Source organism: Heptranchias perlo, chromosome 4 (genome assembly GCF_035084215.1).
Source record: "Heptranchias perlo isolate sHepPer1 chromosome 4, sHepPer1.hap1, whole genome shotgun sequence".
Lineage (NCBI taxonomy): Eukaryota > Metazoa > Chordata > Chondrichthyes > Hexanchiformes > Hexanchidae > Heptranchias > Heptranchias perlo.
This window is the reverse complement of record NC_090328.1, coordinates 47,061,556-47,084,507: the sequence shown is the minus strand read 5'-3', so window position 1 is coordinate 47,084,507 and position 22,952 is coordinate 47,061,556. Positions and strand designations below refer to the sequence as shown.

The window sequence follows — 22,952 nt, the reverse complement described above, 5'->3', positions numbered from 1 at the left end:
AGGACTAAGAAACGACTAAGAAAAAGGTTCTGCTGAGAGAGTTTGAGCAGCTAGGGACAAAATTAAAAAGCAGAACTACAAAGGTAATAAGCTCTGGATTATTACCTGAGCCACGAGCAAATTGGCATAGGGTCAATAGGATCAGGGAGATGAATGCGTGGCTCAAAGGTTGATGTGGGAGAAGTGGGTTTCGATTCATGGGGCAATGGCACCAGTACTGGGGAAAGAGAGAGCTGTTCCACCTGAACCATGCCGGGACTAGAGTTCTAGCGAATCGAATAACTCGGGAGGTAGATAGGGCTTTAAACTAAATAGAGGGGGTGGGGGAGGGTCCCGGTGGAGAGAAATCTAGAATGCTAAAGAGAAAAGACAAAGAAGCAGTGCAGGAAAGTGATTGGGGTAAGGATGACCAGATTGTGTCAGGAAGGGACAGAGCGTAAAGACAACAAATAGGGTCCGGGTAAGAAAAAATGGTAATAAGACAAATAGGGCCGTAGTACAAAAAAATGTTAAGATGTCTAAAAATGTTAAAAAGACAAATCTAAAGGCACTGTATCTGAATGCACGAAGCATTCGTAATAAGGTAGAGAATTAACAGCGCAAATAGATGTAAACGGATATGATTTAATAGCAATTACAGAGACATGGCTGCAGGGTGACCATGACTGGGAGCTGAATATCCAAGGGTAGTCGATATTTAGGAAGGACAGGCAAAAAGGAAAAGGAGGTGGGTGGCATTGTTAGTAAAGGATGAAATCAGAGCAATAGGGGGAAAGGATATTGGCTCAGAAAATCAAGATGTAGAATCAGTCTGGGTGGAGTTAAGAAGCACCATGCGGCAGAAAACACTGGTGGGAGTTGTCTATAGGCCTCCAAACAGTACTGGTAATGTAGGGGATGGCATCAAACAGGAAATTAGAGATGCATGTAATAAAGGTACTACAGTAATCATGGGTGACTTTAATCTGCATATAGACTGGCCAAACCAAATTAGCAATAATACCATGGAGGATGAATTCCTGGAGTGTGTACAAGATGGTTTTTTAGACCAGTACGTTGAGGAGCCAACCAGGGAACAGGCTATCCTAGATTGGATATTGTGCAATGAGAAGGGGTTAATTAATAATCTTGTTGTCCGGGGTCCTTTAGGGAAGAGTGACTATAACATGATAGAATTCTTCATTAAGATGGAAAGTGAAGTAGTCCAATCCAAAACTAGGGTCCAAAATCTAAACAAAGGAAACTACGAAGGTATGAGGAGTGAGTTGGCTATGATAGATTGGGAAGCTTCATTAAAAGGCATGACGGTGGATAGGCAATGGCTAACATTTAAGGAACAAATGCATGAATTGCAACAATTATACATTCCTTTCTGACGCAAAAACACAAAAGGAAATGTGGCCCAACCATGGCTAACAAAAGAAATTAAGGATAGTATTAGATCCAAAGAGGAGTCATATAAAGTTGCCAGAAAAAGTAGCAAGCCTGAGGATTGGGAGCAGTTTAGAATTCAGCAAAAAAGGACCAAGAGATTGAGTAAGAGGGGGAAAATAGAGAATGAGGGTAAAGTTGCAAGGAACATAAAAGTGGACTGTAAAAGCTTCTACAAGTATGTAAAAAGAAAAAGATTAGTGAAATCAAATGTAGGTCCCTTACAGTCAGAAACAGGAGAATTTATAATGGGGAACAGGGAAATGGCAGAGCAATTAAACAAATACTTCGGTTCTGTCTTCACGGGAGCGGACACAAATAACTTCCCAGAAATGCTAGGGAACCAAGGGATGAGTGAGAAAGAAGAATTAAAGGAAATTAGTATTAGTAAAAAATTAGTGCTGGAGAAATTAATGGGACTGAAAGCCGATAAATCCCCAGGGCCTGATAATCTGCATCCTAGAGTACTAAAAGAGGTAGCCATAGAAATAGTTAATGCATTAGTTGTCATCTTCCAAAATTCTATAGATTATGGAACAGTTCCTGCAGATTGGAGGGTGGCAAATGTAACCCCACTATTTAAAAAAGGATACAGAGAGAAAACAGGGAACTACAGACTGGATAGTTTAACATCAGTAGTAGGGAAAATGCTAGAGTCTATTATAAAGGATGTGATAACAGGACACTTAGAAAACATCAACGGGATTAGACAAAGTCAACATGGATTTATGAAAGGGAAATCATGTTTGACAAACCTACTGGAGTTTTTTGAGGATGTAACTGGTAGAATAAATAAGGGAGAACCAGTGGATGTTGTTTATCTGGATTTTCAGAAGGCCTGTGATAAAGTCCCACATAAAAGGTTAGTGTGCAAAATTAAAGCACATGGGATTGGGGGTAATATACTGGCATGGATTGAAAATTGGTTAACAGATAGGGAACAGAGAGTAGGAATAAAAGGGTCTTTTTTGAGGTGGCAGGCAGTGACTAGTGGGGTACCGCAGGGATCAGTGCTTGAGCTCCAGCTATTCACAATATATATCAATGATTTGGATGAGGGAACCAAATGTAATATTTCCAAGTTTGCTGATGACACAAAACTAGGTGGGATTGTGAGTTGTGCGGAGGATGAAAAGAGGCTTCAAGACGATTTAGACAAGTTGAGTGAGTGGGCAAATACATGGCAGATGCAGTATAATGTGGATAAATGTGAAGTTATCCACTTCAGAAGGAAAAACAGAAAGGCAGAGTATTATTTAAATGGTGATAGATTGGGGAATGTTGATGTACAAAGGGACCTGGGTGTCCTTGTACACCAGTCACTGAAAGCAAACATGCAGGTGCAGCAAGCAGTTAGGAAGGCAAATGGTATGTTGACCTTCATTGCAAGAGGATTTGAGTACATGAGCAAGGATGTCTTACTGCAGTTATACACGGCCTTGGTGAGACACCTGGAGTATTGTGTGCAGTTTTGGTCTCCTTACCTAAGAAAGGATATACTTGCCATAGAGGGAGTGCAGCGAAAGTTCACCAGACTGATCCCTGGGATGGCAGGACTGTCGTATGAGGAGACATTAGGTCGACTCGGCCTGTTTTCACTCGAGTTTAGAAGAATGAGAGGGGATCTCATTGAAACACATAAAATTCTGACAGGGCTAGACAGACTGGATGCAGGGAGGATGTTTCCCCTGGCTGGGGGGCCCAGAATGAGGGGTCACAGTCTCAGGACAGGGGGTAGGACATTTAGTACTGTAATGAGGAGAAATTTCTTCACTCAGAGGGTGGTGAACCTATGGAATTCTCTACCACAGAAGGCTGTGGAGGACAAATCACTGAATATATTTAAGAAGAAGCTAGATAAATTTCTAGACACAAAAGGCATCAAGGGGTATGGGGAGAGAGTGGGAATATGGTATTGAGATAGAGTATCAGCCATGATCATACTGAATGGCGAAGCAGGCTCGAAGGACCGAATGGCCTACTCCTGCTGCTATTTTCTATGTTTCTATGTTTCTAGATGTATATTGAAGAATCTCCTTGCCTCATCTCACACTGCACTAAAATAAATATACATAGAATTTCCTGTAATTCCAACCATTTAAAAAACCAAGATTGAAAAAGGCGGGTGGCTAACATGGGGTTAAGTATACATTTCTGAATGTGCTTTCCCCTAAAGTTTCTCATTCGTACATCAGCAAAATTAGGTTTGACTAGCTCTCAAGCAGCATATAAAGTAACAGTGTTTTCAGTTCAGTGTATTTTATTAATGCACAAGAGAATTCCAGTGGTTAAAAGCCTCAACTACTACCTCCTCATTATATATTCTATAGTTACCACTCTAATGTGCCTATTTATTATAGGATCAACATATACTGGCCATTCCCTTATTTCCTCTTCCCTGTCAAATGTTATGGAAGCAAATAGACGTTGTGAGTCTTTGAATGCTGGAGTACACTCCCCAATGACTCAATGGGGAATGGTGTCACATGGTGTGGTACTGAACTATTCAAACCAGGAAAGTCCTAATGTTGGTCTTTGATGAGTAAGCAGAGTGGATATGAAGGAGGTACATTCTTCCAACAAGTTTGTGCTGGTCAAATACCCACTAGCCATAAAACATATCGAAGCAGCAGGACTATACTGTGTTTTGTGAGCAATTTCCTCTGCACCATATCATTAGCAAGACCAAATACAATTGCGCCATATAATACCAACAAATGGCACCATTTGTGTGCTACAGGTGGTGCTCAACTTTCATCACTGTTATATTATTCACTAAATACAGATATTGCAAATGAGATTTGATTAGATGCACATTTGAAGCTGTTTTAGCTCTATCCCACAGCAGCAGTAATGTTACAATTGGGGTCACTTTTTCTCCACCCATTACCCTTGCTACATGGTCTCTGTTTACTGTAGACTACCCATCTGCTAAAACTAGGCAGTGATAGATGCATAATGAGCTAGGTTGGTCCTCCATCTCACAGTCCTGGCTTAACAGTGATGAAAGCACAATATCTTTAAGTGGTCAGCAGCACTCAGACACATGTCTGCTATCATCATTGATGAAGCATGCACCTTAGATACTAGACGTCCCAGCAGATTATGGGGAAGAATAAAATATTCAGATTTCTTCCTCTAATGAGATACAAAACAAGGATGCCTTTTGGTTTTGCACTTCACCCTGGCTGTGGAAAGAAAAATGGCGAGAAATGTGTAAACTAATCAACATAACCTCAGTATGTGCCAGGAGGCAAGGGGAAGAGGATATCAACAGACTAAAGCAACTCTCATCTTCAGTCCTCAAGACGTTCCAAAGTACTTTACAACCAATTAATTACTTTTGAAGTGCAGACACTGTTGTTATGTAGTTAAATGTAGCAATCAGTTTAGTTCTGTGTTAGGACACTGGCAGAACTCTCTGCTCTCGTTCAAATAGTACCATGAGATCTTTTACTTCCACCTGAATAGACATAGACAAGGCCTCACTTGAAAGATCACAATTCCAACAATGCAGCACTCCTACATTATTGCACAGAACCATCGGACTAAATTATGTGAAGTTCAGCAGTGGGGCTTGAACCCAGAGGTGACAGTACTAGCTACTGAACCAAGTTTAAGTTTAAATTATGCCTGCTAGCAGCACTAAAGTCAGGTTCACCATTTTCAGGTTTGCCATCCTGACTTTACAGGCCAGCAATGCACTTTTGACATGAATAGTTAAAACAGAGCTTTCCCCGATACATGCAGTTTCCCATTGTTGATTCATTCGTTCCCCAGAGTAAACACAAAATTTAGTAACAAATCACATAGTAGTGAGTTGCTTTCATTTGAAACTGCTTAGTGATATAAAAGAAGTATCATTATCTTATAGTATTAAAGTTAGTGAGCCATAAATAAAGTGCCAGGTCTTCACAGTTTTAACACTCATGTTCACCTCGTGCTGAGCAGAGTTCCCGTATACACTTAGTTGAATTATGTGTGCTAACTACTACAAGAACTAGGTTTTCCCAATTTATACTTGCACTGATTTTTTTCACTCACTTTAGCAACTGGAGGAATATATATTCGTAATTATATGGTGACTTTGATTCACTTTGTTCAGCTGCATGTCTCGCTTTCATAAAAGGCACTAATTATAGTTTTTTTTTGTTGACAATGAAGACTGCATAACCACAGTCAATGCCACTCAGTGTTTAACAAGAATATTTACATTGGTTTGGCAGCTTTTGCCAGTTTATTTTTATCTGCACAAGAGATGCTCACTCTACTGGGCTAAATCTGCAAGATAGTCAACTAGTTAAGTATAGAAAGGTTGTATAAAGGATGGGGGGGGTGGGGGGTGAAATCTAGCATTGTTTCCTACTGCTGATTTCTATCCAGTGGCATATCATAATAAAAATGAAATTTGACTTACTGAGGCACCATAAACCAATGGCAATCCCAAAACATGGGTAAAAATTCTGGATTGATCACCGCAAAGCAATGGCCTGCCAATAAATAGTCAAACATGGCTAGTGATGGCAGACAAGTTTGAAGGAGAAATTTAAAACCATTTGAGTTGGAATCTAAACTGCTGAGTTTTCATTAACAAACTAAATTGTAACATCAGCAAGGTCTACTCTTAATAGCACTGTTACCACACACTGGGGTGTAACACCAGTGCATCGGGTTTAAAAAGTGGATCTCTTGATCACTTTTTAAACTTACCTGCAATTAATTTAAATGTTTCGATAATGCGGACACTGCCACCCACCTTCTCTAAACATTTAAATCATTCAAGTTTTAAATGTTGCAAGAAGTGGTCTGCATACATGTGTGGCATGTATGCACAGAGCTCTCGCACTTGGGCATCAGAATTAAGAGTTCCAGCCAGGCAGTGTAAAAATGGCACTGGTGGCTGCAACCCAAACTGCTGCCTCTGGTCTGAGATTGATAGCTGAGTATAAATGCAACATCAGTCACTCATATGCAGCCACCTGATACAGTAGAGTAATACAATCACAATTTTGAGGCTAATTTTATACCTCAAAGGATATCATAGAATCATAGAAAGGTTACAGCACGGAGGGAGGCCATTCGGCCCATCGAGTCCGTGCCGGCTCTATGCAATGGTAGATCTCCTTTATGGTCCCTAATCGGCCCCACCCCTCCTCTTACTACCCATTTACTGTTTACATGCCTGTAGAAGACTTTTAGATTCCCTTTTATGTTAGCCGCCAGTCTATTCTCATACTATCTCTTTGCCCCTCTTATTTCCTTTTTCACTTCCCCTCTGAACTTTCTAGATTCTGCCTAGTTCTCACTGGGGTTATCAACCGCCCGGGTAGTTCTGGCTTTAGTTGCCCTACCTTTCTGCTTCGTGGGAATGTGCCTCGACTGTACCCGATCCATCTCCTCTTTAAAGGCCCCCCATTGTTCAATTACAGTTTTGCCTGCCAATCTTTGATTCCAATTTACCCGGGCCAGATCTGTTCTCATCCCATTGAAATTGGCCCTCCTCCAATTGAGTATTTTTACTTTAGAGTAGTCCGTGTCCTTTTCCATAGCTATCCTAAACCTTATGATAATATGATTGCTGCTCCCTAAATGCTCCCCCAATGACACTTGTTCCACTTGGTCCACCTCTTTCCCTAGAACCAAGTCCATCAATACCTCCTTCCTCATTGACTCAGCATCCACAGCCCCCTAAGGTACAGAATTCCAAAAGATTCACAACCCTCTGCGTGAAGAAATTCCTCCTCATATCAGCCTTGATTGGCCGACCCCATATCCTGCAACTATGCCCCCTAGTTCTAGACTCTCTAGCCAGGGGAAACAATCTCTCAGCACCTACCCTATCAAGCCCCCTCATAATCTTATGTTTCAATGAGATCACCTCTTATTCTTCTAAACTCCAGAGAATATAGGTCCCTTCAACTCAACCTCTCTTCATAGCTCAACCCTCTCATCCCAGGAATTAATCGAGTGAACCTTCGTTGCACTGCCTTGAAGGCAAGTATATCCTTCCTTAGATAAGGAGACCAAAACTGTACGCCGTACTCCAGGTGAGGTCTCACTAAAGACTTGTACAATTGTAGTAAGACTTCCTTACTCTTGTACTCCAACCCACATGCAATAAAGGCCAACATGCCATTTGCTTTCCTAATTGCCTGCTGTACCTGCATACTAACTTTTTGTGTTTCTTGTACAAGGACACCCAAGTCTCTCTGAACACCAACATTTAATAGTTTTTCACCATTTAAACAATATTCTGTTTTTCTATTCTTCCTACCAAAATGAATAACCTCACATTTCCCCAGATTATACTCCATTTCTTGCCCACTCACCTAATCTGTCTATATCCCTCTGCAGACTCTTTGGCCCGGATACCCGATGGCCCACGTCTCACCCGTTGCACCCCGCGTGGGTAACCCGCCCAGTAAAATCCGTCCGTTCCCCACGGGTAAATTGAAGCCACTTAACGTGGCTTCCGAGTTTCCCATTGGAAACCTGCGCAGCGGGCGGACTGCGCACCTGCATCATAGGCTGTCAGCTGGAGGAGCCCTGTTTAAAGGGGCAGTCCTCCAATGGCTGCTCCTGCAGCAAAGAACCAAAATTATAGAATGGAGCAGCCCAGGGGAAAGGCTGCTCCCAGATTTACTGATGCCTCACTCCAGGTCTGACTGGATGGGGTGAGGAGGAGGAGGGATATTTTCTACCCAGCGGACGGGAGGAAGTGGCCTGTCTCTGCCACCAAGAAAGCCTGGCTCGAGGTGGCAGAGGAGGTCACCAGCAGCAGCAACGTCTCCCACACATGGATACAGTGCAGGAAGTGCTTCAATGACCTAACTAGGTCAGCCAAAGTGAGTACACTTACTCATTCTCCTACACTCTGTCTTCCACATCACCGCCCCCACCCCACAACTCATTGTGCACATGCCAACACTACTCTATCACATCACTCCTCACACCCACTCAAACCTCATCCTCAACTTACCTGCACTTACTCACCTCCCCAGTACTCATCCCACCACGACCACTCAACCCAATCCTCATACAATATCATGGCTTTGTCTCATCTTTGTGCATCTTTCACGGTCAGCCTCACCCAAACCAATGCATTCAGCGGTTGGCCAGGTCACCATTCCTCACTCACGCCTCTCTACTTTCTCCGCTTATAGGAGAAGAGAGCCCAGACCGGAGGGGGGCCACAACATCAGGGCGTCCTCACAGGAGGCTCTTGAAGTGAGCCGCACCCTCGAGAGCCTGTCCGGCGGGGACGCCGAGACTGCCACCCGACAAACAGCTGGAGACAGAACTTTAACATTCAGCACTCACAATAGCAAATGATGTTAACATGCCTTGCCAACTTCAGCACCTCAACATCTGTCATGCTTAATATTGCTTTCTGTTCTCTTACAGGGCCTTCAGCGATTGCAGTGACGGCGGAGGGCAATTCCTCAGAGGACCTGCTGGCCTCTGAGGGGGCACCGTCACATCTGAGTGAGCCATCCACCAGTGCAGATACACACACCTCGGTGAGTCCCCGTCCTCACTTAGTTGGGGTTGCACATGGTGAGTCACCACACATATGAGCACGAGCAGACACTGGTGGCAGGGGCAGCTGTGGAGAGTCCACGTCAATGGGAGCACTCTTCTCCAGGCTCTACTCAGCTGGACACAGATGCTGAACCTTGGGGGCCATCCTTTAAAAGGAGAATGATCGAGGGGCAGCAGCACATTTGCGAGGTGCTGGAACAGGTGCCACACGCACTCTCCACAATCGCGCAGAGGATGGAGGAGTACAGCTCCTGCATGAGTGGAATGGTGGCAAAGGTACAGGAGGGAATCTCTGAGATACTGTCACAAGGACGTGAGGACATCTCTGAGATAGTGTCGTGGGTGAGTGCGGGAACGTCTGCGATGGAGGAAAGGCTAGCCTCCATGGAGCTTCAAGCTTGGCTCACCAATGAGTCCATTGAGGCCCTGACAACAGCCCTTTGGACTCAGGGTGAGCAACTTTCTGCGGGCAGGCAGATACACTAGCACTGGCCTTACAAGGCTTCACGTGTCCTCCAAACTGTCGTCCAGCAGGTTGGTAGGAGTGATGTGGGCCTGGCCCAGGAGACGGATGATGGCGAAAAGGGATATGCAAGTGGGGACGCCACTCAAAGCGCTCCCACGTCTCACCCGTTGCTCCCCTCTCAACCAGTACGCACAATGCTGCCTCCTCTCCAGGTGGTTGAGTCTGTCCCTGCACAGGTGCAGGTGGAGCATTCTTTGGAGAGGCCCTCACGGGCACCAAAACCCAGAGGGCATAGGCCCAAAGCATCTAATCGGTCAGGGCATGAACAAGAGCAACCTGCCACTACCTCTGCTGCAGCCACAGGGGAAGCACCACGTAAGAGTACTCGTAAGTGTAAGGCAAAGGTTTTGTGAGCACGAAGGGGATGCACAAAGGTGTTTGACGGTTTGTCATGTTTTTTATTTATATTTGATTTTTGTTAATGACACATTAAATATTATTATTGTCACCACTACTGCCACGTCTTGGCCGTTCTTGACTGGCTTGTGTAATAAGTCCCTTTCATGAGGTTCACCATGAACACCCACACTTGATGCCATCCACTGGGTCACCCTACAGTGGGTGTATGTGTAGTTGCACAACTATTTTGTGCAGGTGCCTGTGGCGCTGCACTGTATTGTGGAACTCCACGTGGCGGAGGTGGATGGCGTGCCTGGCGAGGCTGGTGATATTGCTCGTCCTCGGATGAAGTGATGAATGCAGTTATGGCGCCCCCCCCCCCCCATACTGATGGTGTGAGTTTGAGGGGGTCCGCAAAGTAGGTAAATGTGTTTGGACAGCAGAGTTTAAGGTATAAATTAATAATTTTGATTGAAAAGACAAAGGTGTTTCAGCCAAAACTTTGTCTGAAGTGACAGAGTGCCCTGCTGCAATAAATGAGGTAATCTCCCCAACTGTCAAATAATCCTTTGCATCTCCCACTGGCTGCTGGCTGAAACATGTCTGCTCCAACAGGTAGTGTTTCCCACGGCACAGGAAACGTGCTGAGGATCCTTCAAAATTGCACCCCTGCCAAAATCTCCACTCAATGAGGTCTGTCAAGTACCTCAACTACCTAAATAACAATGCAAATTATCATCCTGCCGGCTTTAATTGCCGGTGGGAGACCCGCATTCGGGAGCTGCGCGCACACCCGAACGCGTCACTGGGGAACCCGGAAGTCAGCAGGTTGGAGCCGGGCTCTGAACCCGCTCCGGGATTCCGCCATTTTCGGAGCCCCCCTGCCCACAACGCACCAGCTCAGCCATCCGAAAATCGACCCCTTTGTGTCCTTCACATAGCTTGCTTTGCCACCTAGCTTTGTATCGTCAGCAAACTTGGATACATTACATTCGGTCCCTTCACCTAAGTCATTAATATAAATTGTAAATAGCTGAGGCCCAAGCACTGCGACTCCCCACGCGTTACAGCCTGCCAATCTGAGAACAACCCATTTATTCCTACTCTCTTTTCTGTCCTTTAGCCAATCCTCTATCCATGCTAATATATTACTTCCAACCCCATGAGCCCATACCTTGTGTAACAACCTTTTATGTGGCACCTTATCGAATGCCTTTCAAAATCCATATATACTACATCCACTGGTTCCCCTTTATCTACCCTGCTGGTTACATCCTCAAAAAACTCTAATAAATTTGTCAAGCACGATTTCCCTTTCATAAAACCATGTTGACTCTGCCTAATCATATTATGTTTTCACTTCCTTAATAATGGATTCCAGCATTTTCCTGACGACCGAACTGTGAAAGCTGTCCAAAATCCAGATTTGTGATACTTACTGATCAACCAATGATTTATAAATGTGTATTCACATTGTCCAAGTACTGGAAAAACAAGTCTGCTTCTGGATTCCATGATGTACAACAGCTCATATTAAATTCTGATACAATTTGTGTACTGGAGTTTCAGAAGAGAGCAGCTGAGATTATATAAGGATGAGTCATGAATAGCAAAGAAAAATCAATGAGTCAGGCCAACTGAAGATACAGCCCATTGCAGAGATGCAGCACATTTTATTAACACTCTGTGATCTTTGTACTGAGGTATGTTAATGGATCTTTAGTAACACAACAGTACAGAACTATGATTCCTTTAAATAGTTGTGATTTTTCTATCAACAGTGCACTTGAAAATCTTTCCCTCTTCACAGAAACAAGCTCACTTCAGAAAATCACCAAAACCAGGGTTTAGGGAAAAAAGATCATAACATTTACAAAATGTACTTGACATAATTATATAATTCCCATGCTTTTTTAAACATGGGTACAGACAGGACGCATACATTTCAGTGATATTACCAGAACCACTCCACATCTCAATAGAGTTTGTAATTAAAAACATTTGCTTCGGGCAGCTGCCTCCTCAGCTAAACACCTTACTCTTTACCAAGCACCAGATTGTTATCTATGCTGAAAAGGAGAAAGAGAAGAAAATGCATGGGTGAGAGACAACATAAATCAAGCATGAAAGAAAGAGGGAGTCTGAAGCAGTTTAAAGAGTAATCTAGATGAACAATAATGTCAATTTAATTAAAATTTGCTTGAGCGTCCTCACCCAATCTGTCTCTGGACTGGAACTGGGATTGTCATTCCTTCATGCGAGAAAAACAGCCTTTGTGACATTCGCTTGCATGTACTGTTGTAAATTTATAAAAGATTATTTCAGTCAATGTACTGGAGTTAGACCTTGCTGTTTTGCTGCAAATAAACTCGCTGCATTATTTTCGATGATCTGTTGTTTTGTTTCGATAAACTTTTTTATTGCCAAAAATACCTACCTTTTTCAAAGCACAAACAAAATATATGAAAACCCAAGGAACATGAATCATAGAAAGATTACAGCACGGAAGGATGCCAATCGGCCCATCGAGTCCGCGGCAGCTCTATGCAAGAGAAATCCAGCTAGTCCCACTCCTCCGCCCTTTCCAAGTAGCCCTGCAAATTCTTTCCTTTCAAGTACTTATCCAGTTCCCTTTTGAAGGCCATGATTGAATCTGCCTCCATCTCCCCCTCAGGCAGTGCATTCCAGATCCTAATCACTCACTGTGTTAAAAAAGCTTTTCCTCATGTCACCTTTGGTTCTTTTGCCAATCACCTTAAATCTACATCCTCTGGTCCTTGACCCTTCTGCCAATGGGAACAGTTTCTCTCTATCAGTTTCTCTCTATCTACTCTGTCTAGAACCTTCATGATTTTGAATATCCCTATCAAATCTCCTCGCAACCTTCTCTGTTCCAAGGAGAACAATCCCAGCTTCTCCAGTCTATCCACGTAACTAAAGTCCCTCATCCCTGGAATCATTCTAGCAAATCTCTTCTGCAACCTCTCTAAGGCTTTCACGTCTTTCCTGAAGTGCAGTGCCCAAAACAATAGTCTAGATGTGGCCGAACCAGTGTTTTATAAAGGTTCATCATGACTTCCTTGCTTTTGTACTCTACGCCTCTATTTATAAAGCCCAGGACCCCATATGCTTTTTTAACCACTTTCTCAACCTGCCCTGCCACCTTCAACGATTTATGCACATATACCCCCAGATTTCTCTGTTCCTGTACCCCTTTTAGACTTGTGCCCTCTAGTTTATATTGCCTCTCCTTGTTCTTCCTACCAAAATGTATCACTTCACATTTTTCTGCATTAAATTTCATCTGCCACGTGTCTGCCCATGCCACCAGCCTGTCTATATCCTCTTGAAATCTATCACTATCCTCCTTACAGTTTTGTGTCATCTGCAAATTTTGAAATTGTGCCCTGTACACCCAAGTCCAAGTCATTAATATATATCAAGAAAAGCAGTGGTCCCAGCACTGACCCCTGGGGAACACCACTGTACACCTCCCTCCAGTCCAAAAAAACAAACGTTCACCACTACTCTCTGATTCCTGTCACTTAGCCAATTCTGTAACCATGTTGTTACTGCCCCCTTTATTCCATGGGCTGCAATCTTGATGATAAGCCTACTGTGCAGCACTTTATTAAACTCCTTTTGAAAGTCCATATACACCACATCAACTGCATTGCCCTCATCTACCCTCTCTATTACCTCATCAAAAAACTCTATCAGGTTAGTTAAACATGATTTGCCTTTAACAAATCCATGCTGGCTTTCCCTAATCAATCCACACTCATCCAAGTGACTGTTAATTCTGACCCGGATTATCGTTTCTAAAAGTTTCCCCACCACTGAGGCTAAACTGACTGGCCTATAGTTGCTGGCTATATGAATTTATATCATACTCATAACACTGCCCATAACTCAATCATAACTTGTTAGATAGGACACATATTATGCATTTAATTCTTACAATGTGCACATGTCCATTATAAATTCCTATGTCTACATTTATAATGGAAACTGACTACGTAAATTTGTCAGCTGTAATTACACTGTAGCAGCTCCGTTTTGCATCTCTTAGCTCCTCAATCTGTTCTGCAGAGAAACTCCTACACTCAAACCAATTCTACTTCTCTGCTTCCTAAATTGCCCTACACTTTTCTATTTAATGAATAATAATATCAAATCTAAGTATTATATAAAAGTACGGTTGGAATGTATGATTTAAAATGGACACTGAATTAGGATTGTGTCCTGGTCCCCACCAATTAATGCTGCTTCACCTGAAGACCACATTTGGTCTTGACTCCCTGTGTGCAACACCACGTGAGATTGCCTGGATAATATTAATATTACAAACTGTTTTTATTCAATTTTTTGTCACTTCTTTGACCAACAACAGTTGTCAATGCCAGTTTGGTCTTCACTCCCCATTTACAATGCCATGGGAGACTAATATATACTATTTATACACATATGTAAAAATTATCTTGCAGCTCTTCATCGTGTACCCTTTGCATTTTTTTCTCCATTTACATTGTTTAGAAATCGACTGCATCTCTGAAGGTGCAACCTGAGTTGTGACCAACTGCAGAGGGTGATAAACTGAAGTGGTCATAAAATTGAAGTGCTACAATTCACCAGAGAATGGACAAAATTTACTCCGTATCAAGCAAAATGCAAATCAAAGTGATTTAAGTTTGCATCCCATAGTTGAGAATCGTGGCTCTCCGCACCATTGTTGGTTGCCAAGAATAAGTAAAATTCACTAAAAAAAAATCAAACTTCCACAGTACATAGCCAGAAGTTACACCCTATTCTTTATAGACTTAGTGATCAAAGTTAGTCCAATAATCAAAAGTTTCCTCCATATAACAATTATAAAATGTGTTTTTAAAAACAAAAAAACCTGCCTCAAACCGGCACACCCTTAATAAACAAATTAAAAGCATATATACCTCACCGAAAAATCCTGAGATGATCTGTCCCATCTTGATCAGAATGTGTAGATCCTTATTAGTTCAAGCACTGACTGAAATATTTTTTGGGAGTTCCTATAATGTGTAATGATGGGTGGAGTTTTATTATCCATACAATCAGAAACATGTAAAGTCAGCCGGCAAATCAGGAAGGTCCACTCTTTCAAAGGTTATAGCCATAGCAACAGAGCAACACACATACAACTTCAATTACCAGCTCCTAAAAGCAAACTGCGCACCGACAACAGAATGTCACCCTTCCCCCACAGACTACACCCATTCGTGTCCTGAAAGTCTGTATCAAGGTGTTACAGCGTTTCAATCGACAAAACACATTTTTTCTTTTGCTCTAAGAGGATTGGAATTTTTCAGCCTGTTGCTGAAGAAGTCAGCCTCATAAACAGTGTGCTTTGCTAGGATCTCCGTCTTTACTATATAGGTTTGTGAAAGGAACCAACTTGATGGACCAAATGTCTTATTCTTGTTCCACATTTTCTTTTGTTCACATATCCAACTTGTGAGATTTAGTCACTCATAAATTAACTAGTTCACCTTATGAATTAAGGTAAAATATTGTATAACTTTCTAAACTTACAATAAAAATGAATCTATAAAAGAGAAATACTACTTCCCTGAAAATAATTAGTAGTAAATATTTAATAGCTTTTAGAAACGCCCAAATTAATTCATCACAAGTCTATTGACGCAATTAGTACCAATATATTCACATATTCTGACCTCCAAGGGTGAAGTTCAGTTTTGCATTACCAGAAACAAAGTTTGAAATTCAGAGTATTCTTACCAGGACAATCGTGAAAGTTTCATTCCTGGTTTACACCTGTGATAAATCCAGTTTAATCAGCAAAGAAAAACAAGTTTGAATGACCAAGTTCTGCTATTTTTTTTTGATCAGTGGCATTTCCGACAGGCACAGAAATCCATCGTCATGCTTAAGTGCTTTCATAGAGCCATAGAACTTTACCAGCACTGGAGGCCATCATTTAACCCCTCGTGTCTGTGCCGGATCTGCCACCGAAATCCAAAACTGGTCCCACTGACCTGCTCTCAATCAATATTCTTGTATACTCCTCTGCTCAAATATTTATCCACATTTCCCTTAAATGGTGCAACAGTCTGTAACTAGTCTGTAAGAAAGCATTCTATGCACTAATAATTCTTTGCATTAAAAAAATTCTCAGAAGCTCCCTCCTCACACTCTGTGGCAAATCTAAATTGATGATCTCTCATCACAGTTTCTCCAAACAGAGAAAACAGTTTTTCTTGATTCTCCCAATTAAATCCCTTCACAAATCTAAAAACTTCTATTAAATAGCACCTTAGCGTCCCCTGCTCCAGTAGAAATAGTCCCATCCCTGGAATCATCCAGGTGAATTCACACTGTCTTTGGCTTTAATGTCCTTTCTATAATATGGCCCCCAAAATGGTGCACAGTATTCTAACTGTGACATGACCATTGTCTTGTATAAATTGATCAGTACCAATCAATCAAACCTAAGCCAAAACAAACATTTCCATTTGCCTGATATAGAATGAACATCTCACTTGGAAAATCTAGTTGCATATTGGCACGAAACAAAGCTCAGGAGCCCTAATGTGTAGGGGCACTGCTGGAATTATCTGGAGCAGGAACCCTCCACCCTACCCCAGGATTGTTGATGTGTAGGGGTACTGCTGGAGTTTAACTGTAGCTGGAAGACCAAGATCACCTACTTCGATCTCCGTAACATCGTCCGTATCCGCTCGTCTTAATCCATCTGCAGCTGAAACCCTCATCCATGCTTTTGTTATCTCCAGACTAGACTATACCAATGCTCTCCTGGCCAGCCTCCAATCTTCCACCCTCCCCACACTCCTGCTCATCCAAGTTCTGCTGCCCATATCCTAACTCGCACCAAGTCCCGTTCACCCATCACCCCTGTGCTCGCCGACTTACATTGGCTCCCAATCCAGCAACACCTCAAATTTAAAATTTTCATCCTTGTGCTCAAATCACTCCATGTCCTCGCCCCTCCGTATCTCTGTAACCTCCTCCAGCCCTACAACCCTCTGAGAACTCAGTGTTCCTCCAATTCTGACCTTTTGTGCACCCCCAATTTCCTTCCCCTCACCACCTCCATCATCGGCAGCCATGCCTTCAGTTGTTTAGGCTCTACGCTCTGGGATTACCTCCCTAAATGTCTCCACATCTCTCTCCTCCTTTAAGACATTCTTTAAAGCCTAACTCTTTGACCAAGCTTTGGTCACCTGTCCTAATATTTCCTTATATGGCTCGGTGTCATATTTTGTCTGATAACGCTCCTGTGAAGCACCTTGGGACATTTTACTACATTAAGGTGCTATATTAATGCAAGCTTTTGTTATTGAACAGTGGGTAGATCGAGGCACTCAAATATTTAAAATGGAAGCTATGGCTGCTGTTTCTACTAAGATTTCCTCTCTCTTCAGCTGATTAGGCTCTACACTCTGGAGTGACCTCCCTAAACATCTCCACATCTCTCTTCTCCTTTAAGATGTTCCTTAAAACCTAACTCTTTGACCAAGCTTTTGGTCACCTGTCCTAATATTTCCTTATATGGCTTGGTGTCATATTTTGTCTGATAACGCTCCTATGAAGTGCCTTGGGATGTTTTACTACATTAAGGCGCTATATCAATGTAATTGTTGTTATTGAAGGTTGGGTAGATGTAGGCACTCAAATATTTAAAATGGAAGCAATGGCTGCTGTACTTGATAAGATTTCTTCTCTCCTTTGTCCTCATGTGAGGGCTTGGCAGTGAGCAAACAAATAAATGTTGCCTGGATTTGATATTAAAATGCAAAGGAAGTCAGACCCCATTTGTTCATTTTGTTTGCCTATAAACAGTTCATGATCAGGTTCAGATTAGCTGACCAGACGTCCCTAGGCATATCAAAACCTGAAAGTTCACCCTTTTCTGCCTGGATTTAAAACTTATCTGCCCATTGAGAAAAGAACTGTGGCTTCTTTAAAGAAACTTTAGTGAGGAAAATAGTCGATCTGAGGTGCAAGAAGCTGCATGGACCAGATATAATTACAACAGCCTTTCATCATGTTCTTGAATTCACTCAGTTCAGCTGTATTTCAGGCAACTGCATTAAAACAGAATGTATGTGCTAACATAAAAAGCTCATCAAAATACTTAGTTGAAAAGACTTTGAAAAAGGGCTCTCAGAATTTTGAAATGCTTTGTTATTGTGATTTCAGAAAACAGCCTACATTATCTGGGAAAAGTACTGTATCACTCTTTTATATGCTGACTTAATATATTTCTGTCTATATTTGTTTCCTGCAATAAGCAGGTGCCAGGCATGCTTCGTTTAGGATTCTTCAGCAGCCCCTACGGCCACCAATGAAAGGTAAGTACATTTTTTTAAAAATCTATCGGTAATCATTGCTGATAAGGTGTGTAGGAGATGCAGACCTGTGTATGGAGGCTGATTTTCATAACAAGCACAAATGAAGAGTGCTGGGAGCAAATCTGAATTGCAACACTTTACTTCAACAACACCTCCCTCAGGAGGCATGAGCAGCAAAATTGTGGGACCGTCATTACCTTCAAGTTCCTTTGTTGCCACTGCATCAATATCCTGGAATTCCCTACCTAGCACCATTGTGGGTTCACCATCACCAGAAGGACTGCAGCAGTTCATGAAGGCCCACTACCACCTTCTCAAGGCAACTAAAGATGGGCAATGAATGTGGCCTTCCCACCATCACTCACAGCATAAGAACCGCACAACCTCCCTCTCTCTGTAGCCTTTGCCAGTACTACAACCCTCCAAGAATTCTGTGTTCCTCCAACTCAAACCCCTTGTGCATCGCTCACTTCTCTCACTCCGCTGCTAGACCCTATGCTCTGAAATTCCCTCCCTAAACAACTCCATCCCCCCACCTCCCTCTTCTCTTTTAAGATCCTGCTTTTTTAAAATTCATTCACAGGATGTGGGTGCTACAGGCAAGCTTAGCCTTCATTGCCCATTTCTAATTACCCTGAGAAAGTGATAATGGGCCTTCCTGAAGCACTGCAGTCATTTGGTGAAGGTGCCCTACAATATCATTAGATAGGGAGCTTCAGTATTTTGACCCAGCGACGATAAAGGAACAATAATATATCCAAGGCAGAATGGTGTGTGTCTTGGAGGGGAACTTGTAGAAAGTAAAGAAAGAAGAGCTTTCATTTATATAGTGCTTTTCACAATCTCAGGATGTCCCAAAGTGGTTTACAGCCAATTAAGTACTTTTGAGTTGTCACTGTTGTAATGTATGAAAACACAAGCAAGGCCCCACAAACAGCAATGAGGTAATGAGCAGATAATCTGTTTCAATTATGTTAATTGAGGGATAAATGTTGGTCAGAACACGAGGAACAAGTCCCCTGCTCTTCTTCGCATAGTGCTACGGGATCTTTTACGTCCACCTGCACACTGTAGCCACGCTACGCCAATGGTGGAGAGGGGTGGATGAGGTACTGCTCAAGTGGATGGTGTTGAGCTTCTTGACTGTTGTTGCAGCTGCATGCATACAGGCAAGTGGAGAATAGTCCATTACACTTCTAACTTATGCCTTTGTAGGTGGTGGAGAGGCTTTAGGGAGGCAGGTGAGCCACTGATTGCAGCATACCTAGCCTCTGACCTGCACAGCATATATATGGCTGGTCCAGTTGAGTTTCTGGTCAATAGTGACTTGCTCAGGCTGTTGATGGTGAGGGAACCCAGTGATGGTAATATCATTGAATGTTAGAGGTAGTCATTGCCTGGCATTTCTGTGGCATAAATGTTACTTCCCACTTGTCAGCCCAAGCCTGGCCGTTATCCAGGTCTTGTACATGGTTACGGACTGCTTCATTATCTGAGGAATTGTGAATGGAGCTGTACACAGTGCAATCATCAGCAAACAACCCCTCTTCTGACCGAGGGACAATCATTGATTAAGCAGCTGGAGATAGTTGGGCCAAGAACACTGCCTTGAGGAACTCCTGCAGCGACGTCCTGGGTCTGAGATGATTGGCCTACAACAACCAGAACCATTTTCCTTTGTGACAGGTATGACTCTAGCCACTGGAGAATTTGTCCCCTGATCCTCATTGATTTTAGTTTTATTAGGGCTCCTAAGTGCCACATTCAATCAATTGCTGCCTTGATGTCAAGGGCAGTTATTCTCACCTCACCTCTAGAATTCAGCTCATATCCTTGTTTGGACCAAGGCAGCAATAAAGGCTGGAGCAGAGTGGTCCTGGCGGAACACAAACTGAGCATCGGTGAGCAGAATATTGGGAAGTGCGTACCACTTGATAGCACTTTTGACAACTTCTTCTATCATTTTGCTGATTAATGGGAGAAGTCTGATAGGGTGGTAATTAAGTTTAGTTTGATTTTACCTGCTTTTATCTGGGCAATTTTCCACATTGGTGGGTAGATACCAGTGCTGTAGCTGTACTGGAACAGCTGAGTTCTTGTATGCAAATCTAAAGTACTACAGCTGGGATTTACAGATTTAATATGTTAAAAAATGGTAATGGAAAAAATAATGAGACTGAAGAGTGACAAATCTGTAGGACCTGATGGTTTCCACCCTAGGGAATTAAAAGAAGCAGATGTTTTAGTCATAATCTTCCAAAACGCTCTTGATTCAGGAATTGTTTCCTTGGATTGGAAAATTTCCAATGTCACTCCGTTATTTAAGAAGAGTGGGAGAGAGGTACCAGGAAATTATAGACCTATTGGTCTAACATCAGTCGTGGAACAGTTACTAGAATTAGCACTTGGACAAATATGAACATGCTAACACTATCACAGCTATAATGCTGAAAACTTGTGCACCAGAGCTCATGTGTGTGCTGTGTTTTGCGTGCGTCGTATGTGCATGTTGTGCTTTGCGTGTGTTGTGATTTGCATGAGCCGTGTTTTGTATGCACGCGTCGTGTTTTGTGCATGTCTATTGTGTAAAAATTCATACTTTGTTCAAATTTCTCTTCACATCACCGACTCATGTTAAAGTGGGCAATTTTTTTTCGACAGTACCAAATTCAATCAATTATTCACTACTCCTGCAGTTGTAGAAAAAAACACACACACATACCCAAAGAGCAGAAAAAGTTTTCTCTCCAGCCCAAGGTTCAGAATAAAATACGTTATCTTTAACATATTAGAGATAAACAATGATCTGCAGCATGCTTCAATTTTAGAACAGACTCTTCATACTACATTAACAAAGTGCAGTATTAGTAAACAACATTATACAATGATTGTGAAAATTTGTTTATGACAACATACAAATTAGAAAATTGGTACAATTTATTTCAAATGCTAAATTTATATGCAAATGCATATTGTATAAAACCTAAAACAGATGTTTCCAGGATTTCTTCAACAACTATACCTCAATTTGTTTGACAAATTGGCCAATAGGTGCAACTTAAACTGAAAATTTAACTAAAAAGCCATCAGTCAAAAAGAGGCACAAGTCAACAAAAACAAAACAGAAAGATGTAAAGGCATTATTAAACCAATATACCCATTTGATAACATTAACCAAAAGTTAGATGAAATTACAATTACTTTAAATGAAAATGAATGCAAAAGTCACTGAAAATACCATCGAATGTAGTAAAATTGAATAAAGGTGCTGAGGTATGCACTACTGCAGATTCTACTCATTTTTAAAACATCAACTGCAAGTTGAAATTATGAAATTAGTGAAATTTTCAGAAGATAAAATTAAAATGGAATTCCTTCAGAAATTTTATATACATTATGAATTCATTTTGGAGAAATCTTCAATGGGAACCCTTCGCAGGACCACCCTCAGCATGGAGTGCAGCATGAGCCATAGTATAGTGGATGATTTCCTGGGCGTTCTCAAGAAGGGTTTCAGCAAAGAAATCATAGAATCACAATTTTGTATCCACGTTGCCATCAACCCAGCGTGCCTGTGCCGGCTCTTTGAAAGAGCTATCTAATTAGTCCCACTCACCTGCTCTTACCCCATAGCCATGCAAATTTTTCCCTTCAAGTATTTCTCCAATTCCCTTTTGAAAGTTATTATTGAATCTGTTTCCACCATCCTTTCAGGCAGTCCATTCCAGGTCATAAGAGCTCATGGCGTAATTTTTTTTTTTCCTCATTTCGCCTCTGGTTCTTTTGTCAAATACCTTAAATCTGTGTCCTCTGGTTACCGGCCCTTCTACCACTGGAAACAGTTTCTCCTTATTTACTCTAATCAAAACCGTTCATGATGAACTCCTCTATTAAATCTCCCCTTAATCTTGTCTGCTCTAAGGAGAACAACCCCTGCTTCTCCAGTCTCTCCACATATCTGAAGTCCCACATCCCAGGTACCATTCTGGTAAATCTCTTCTGCACCCTCTCTAAGGCCTTGACATCCTTCCTAAAGTGCGGTGCCCAGAATTGGCCACAATACTCCAGCTGGGGCATAATCAGTGATTCATAAAGGTTTAGCATAACTTTCCTGCTTTTGTACTTGATGCTTCTGTTTATAAAGCCAAAGATACCATATTCTTTTTTTAAAAAACAGCCTTCTCAACTTGTACTGCCACCTTCAAAGTTCGTACACGCCCAGGTCTCTCTGTTCCTGCACCCCCTTTAAAATTGTACCATTTAGATTATGTTGGCTCTCCTCATTCTTCCTACCAAAATGCATCACTTCACACTTCTCTGCGTTAAATTTCATCTCCCATTTCACCATGGCCTCCTCATTGTTTACTACATTTCCAAGTTTCGTGTCATCTGCAAATTTTGAAATTATGCCCTGTATACCCAAGTGCAGGTCATTAATATATCAAAACTACAATCTATGATTCTATGATGTCACAATGATCACAAGCATCTATACCCTAACATGTAGGTTAATATTCGCCTTCCTGCAAATCTGGACTTTTGAGGGGAAGCTGGAGGCTGACAAGTGAGCCTTCATCTGCAATGGTCCTGTACGGGATGTCTGCATGCAAGAAATTGCCTTTCTATCATATGCTCAAGTGCTTATTGTCCACAAGGATTTTGATGTACATCTTCTGGTTCCACGTATTCCCCAGTCACATCAAGTACAGCAGAACAACTATCTTCTCCTCCTAGATCATAACAGCTTG

At 42.1% G+C, this 22,952-nt stretch overlaps 1 protein-coding gene across 9 annotated transcripts in view; it reads right to left on the bottom strand.

Annotated features, from left to right (window-relative positions):
* The window catches only part of cast (calpastatin), a 199,675-nt gene that overhangs the window by 150,157 nt on the left and 26,566 nt on the right, over positions 1–22,952 (bottom strand). Inside the window, exon 1 of one of the 9 annotated variants that reach the window (XM_067982869.1) lies at positions 14,788–14,835. The exons of the other annotated variants lie outside the window; for them this stretch is intronic. Coding sequence (XP_067838970.1) covers positions 14,788–14,820 — 33 coding nt within the window. The 5' untranslated portion in view covers positions 14,821–14,835. Of the gene's footprint in view, positions 1–14,787; positions 14,836–22,952 lie in introns of those variants that run through there. 9 annotated transcript variants of the gene reach the window in all.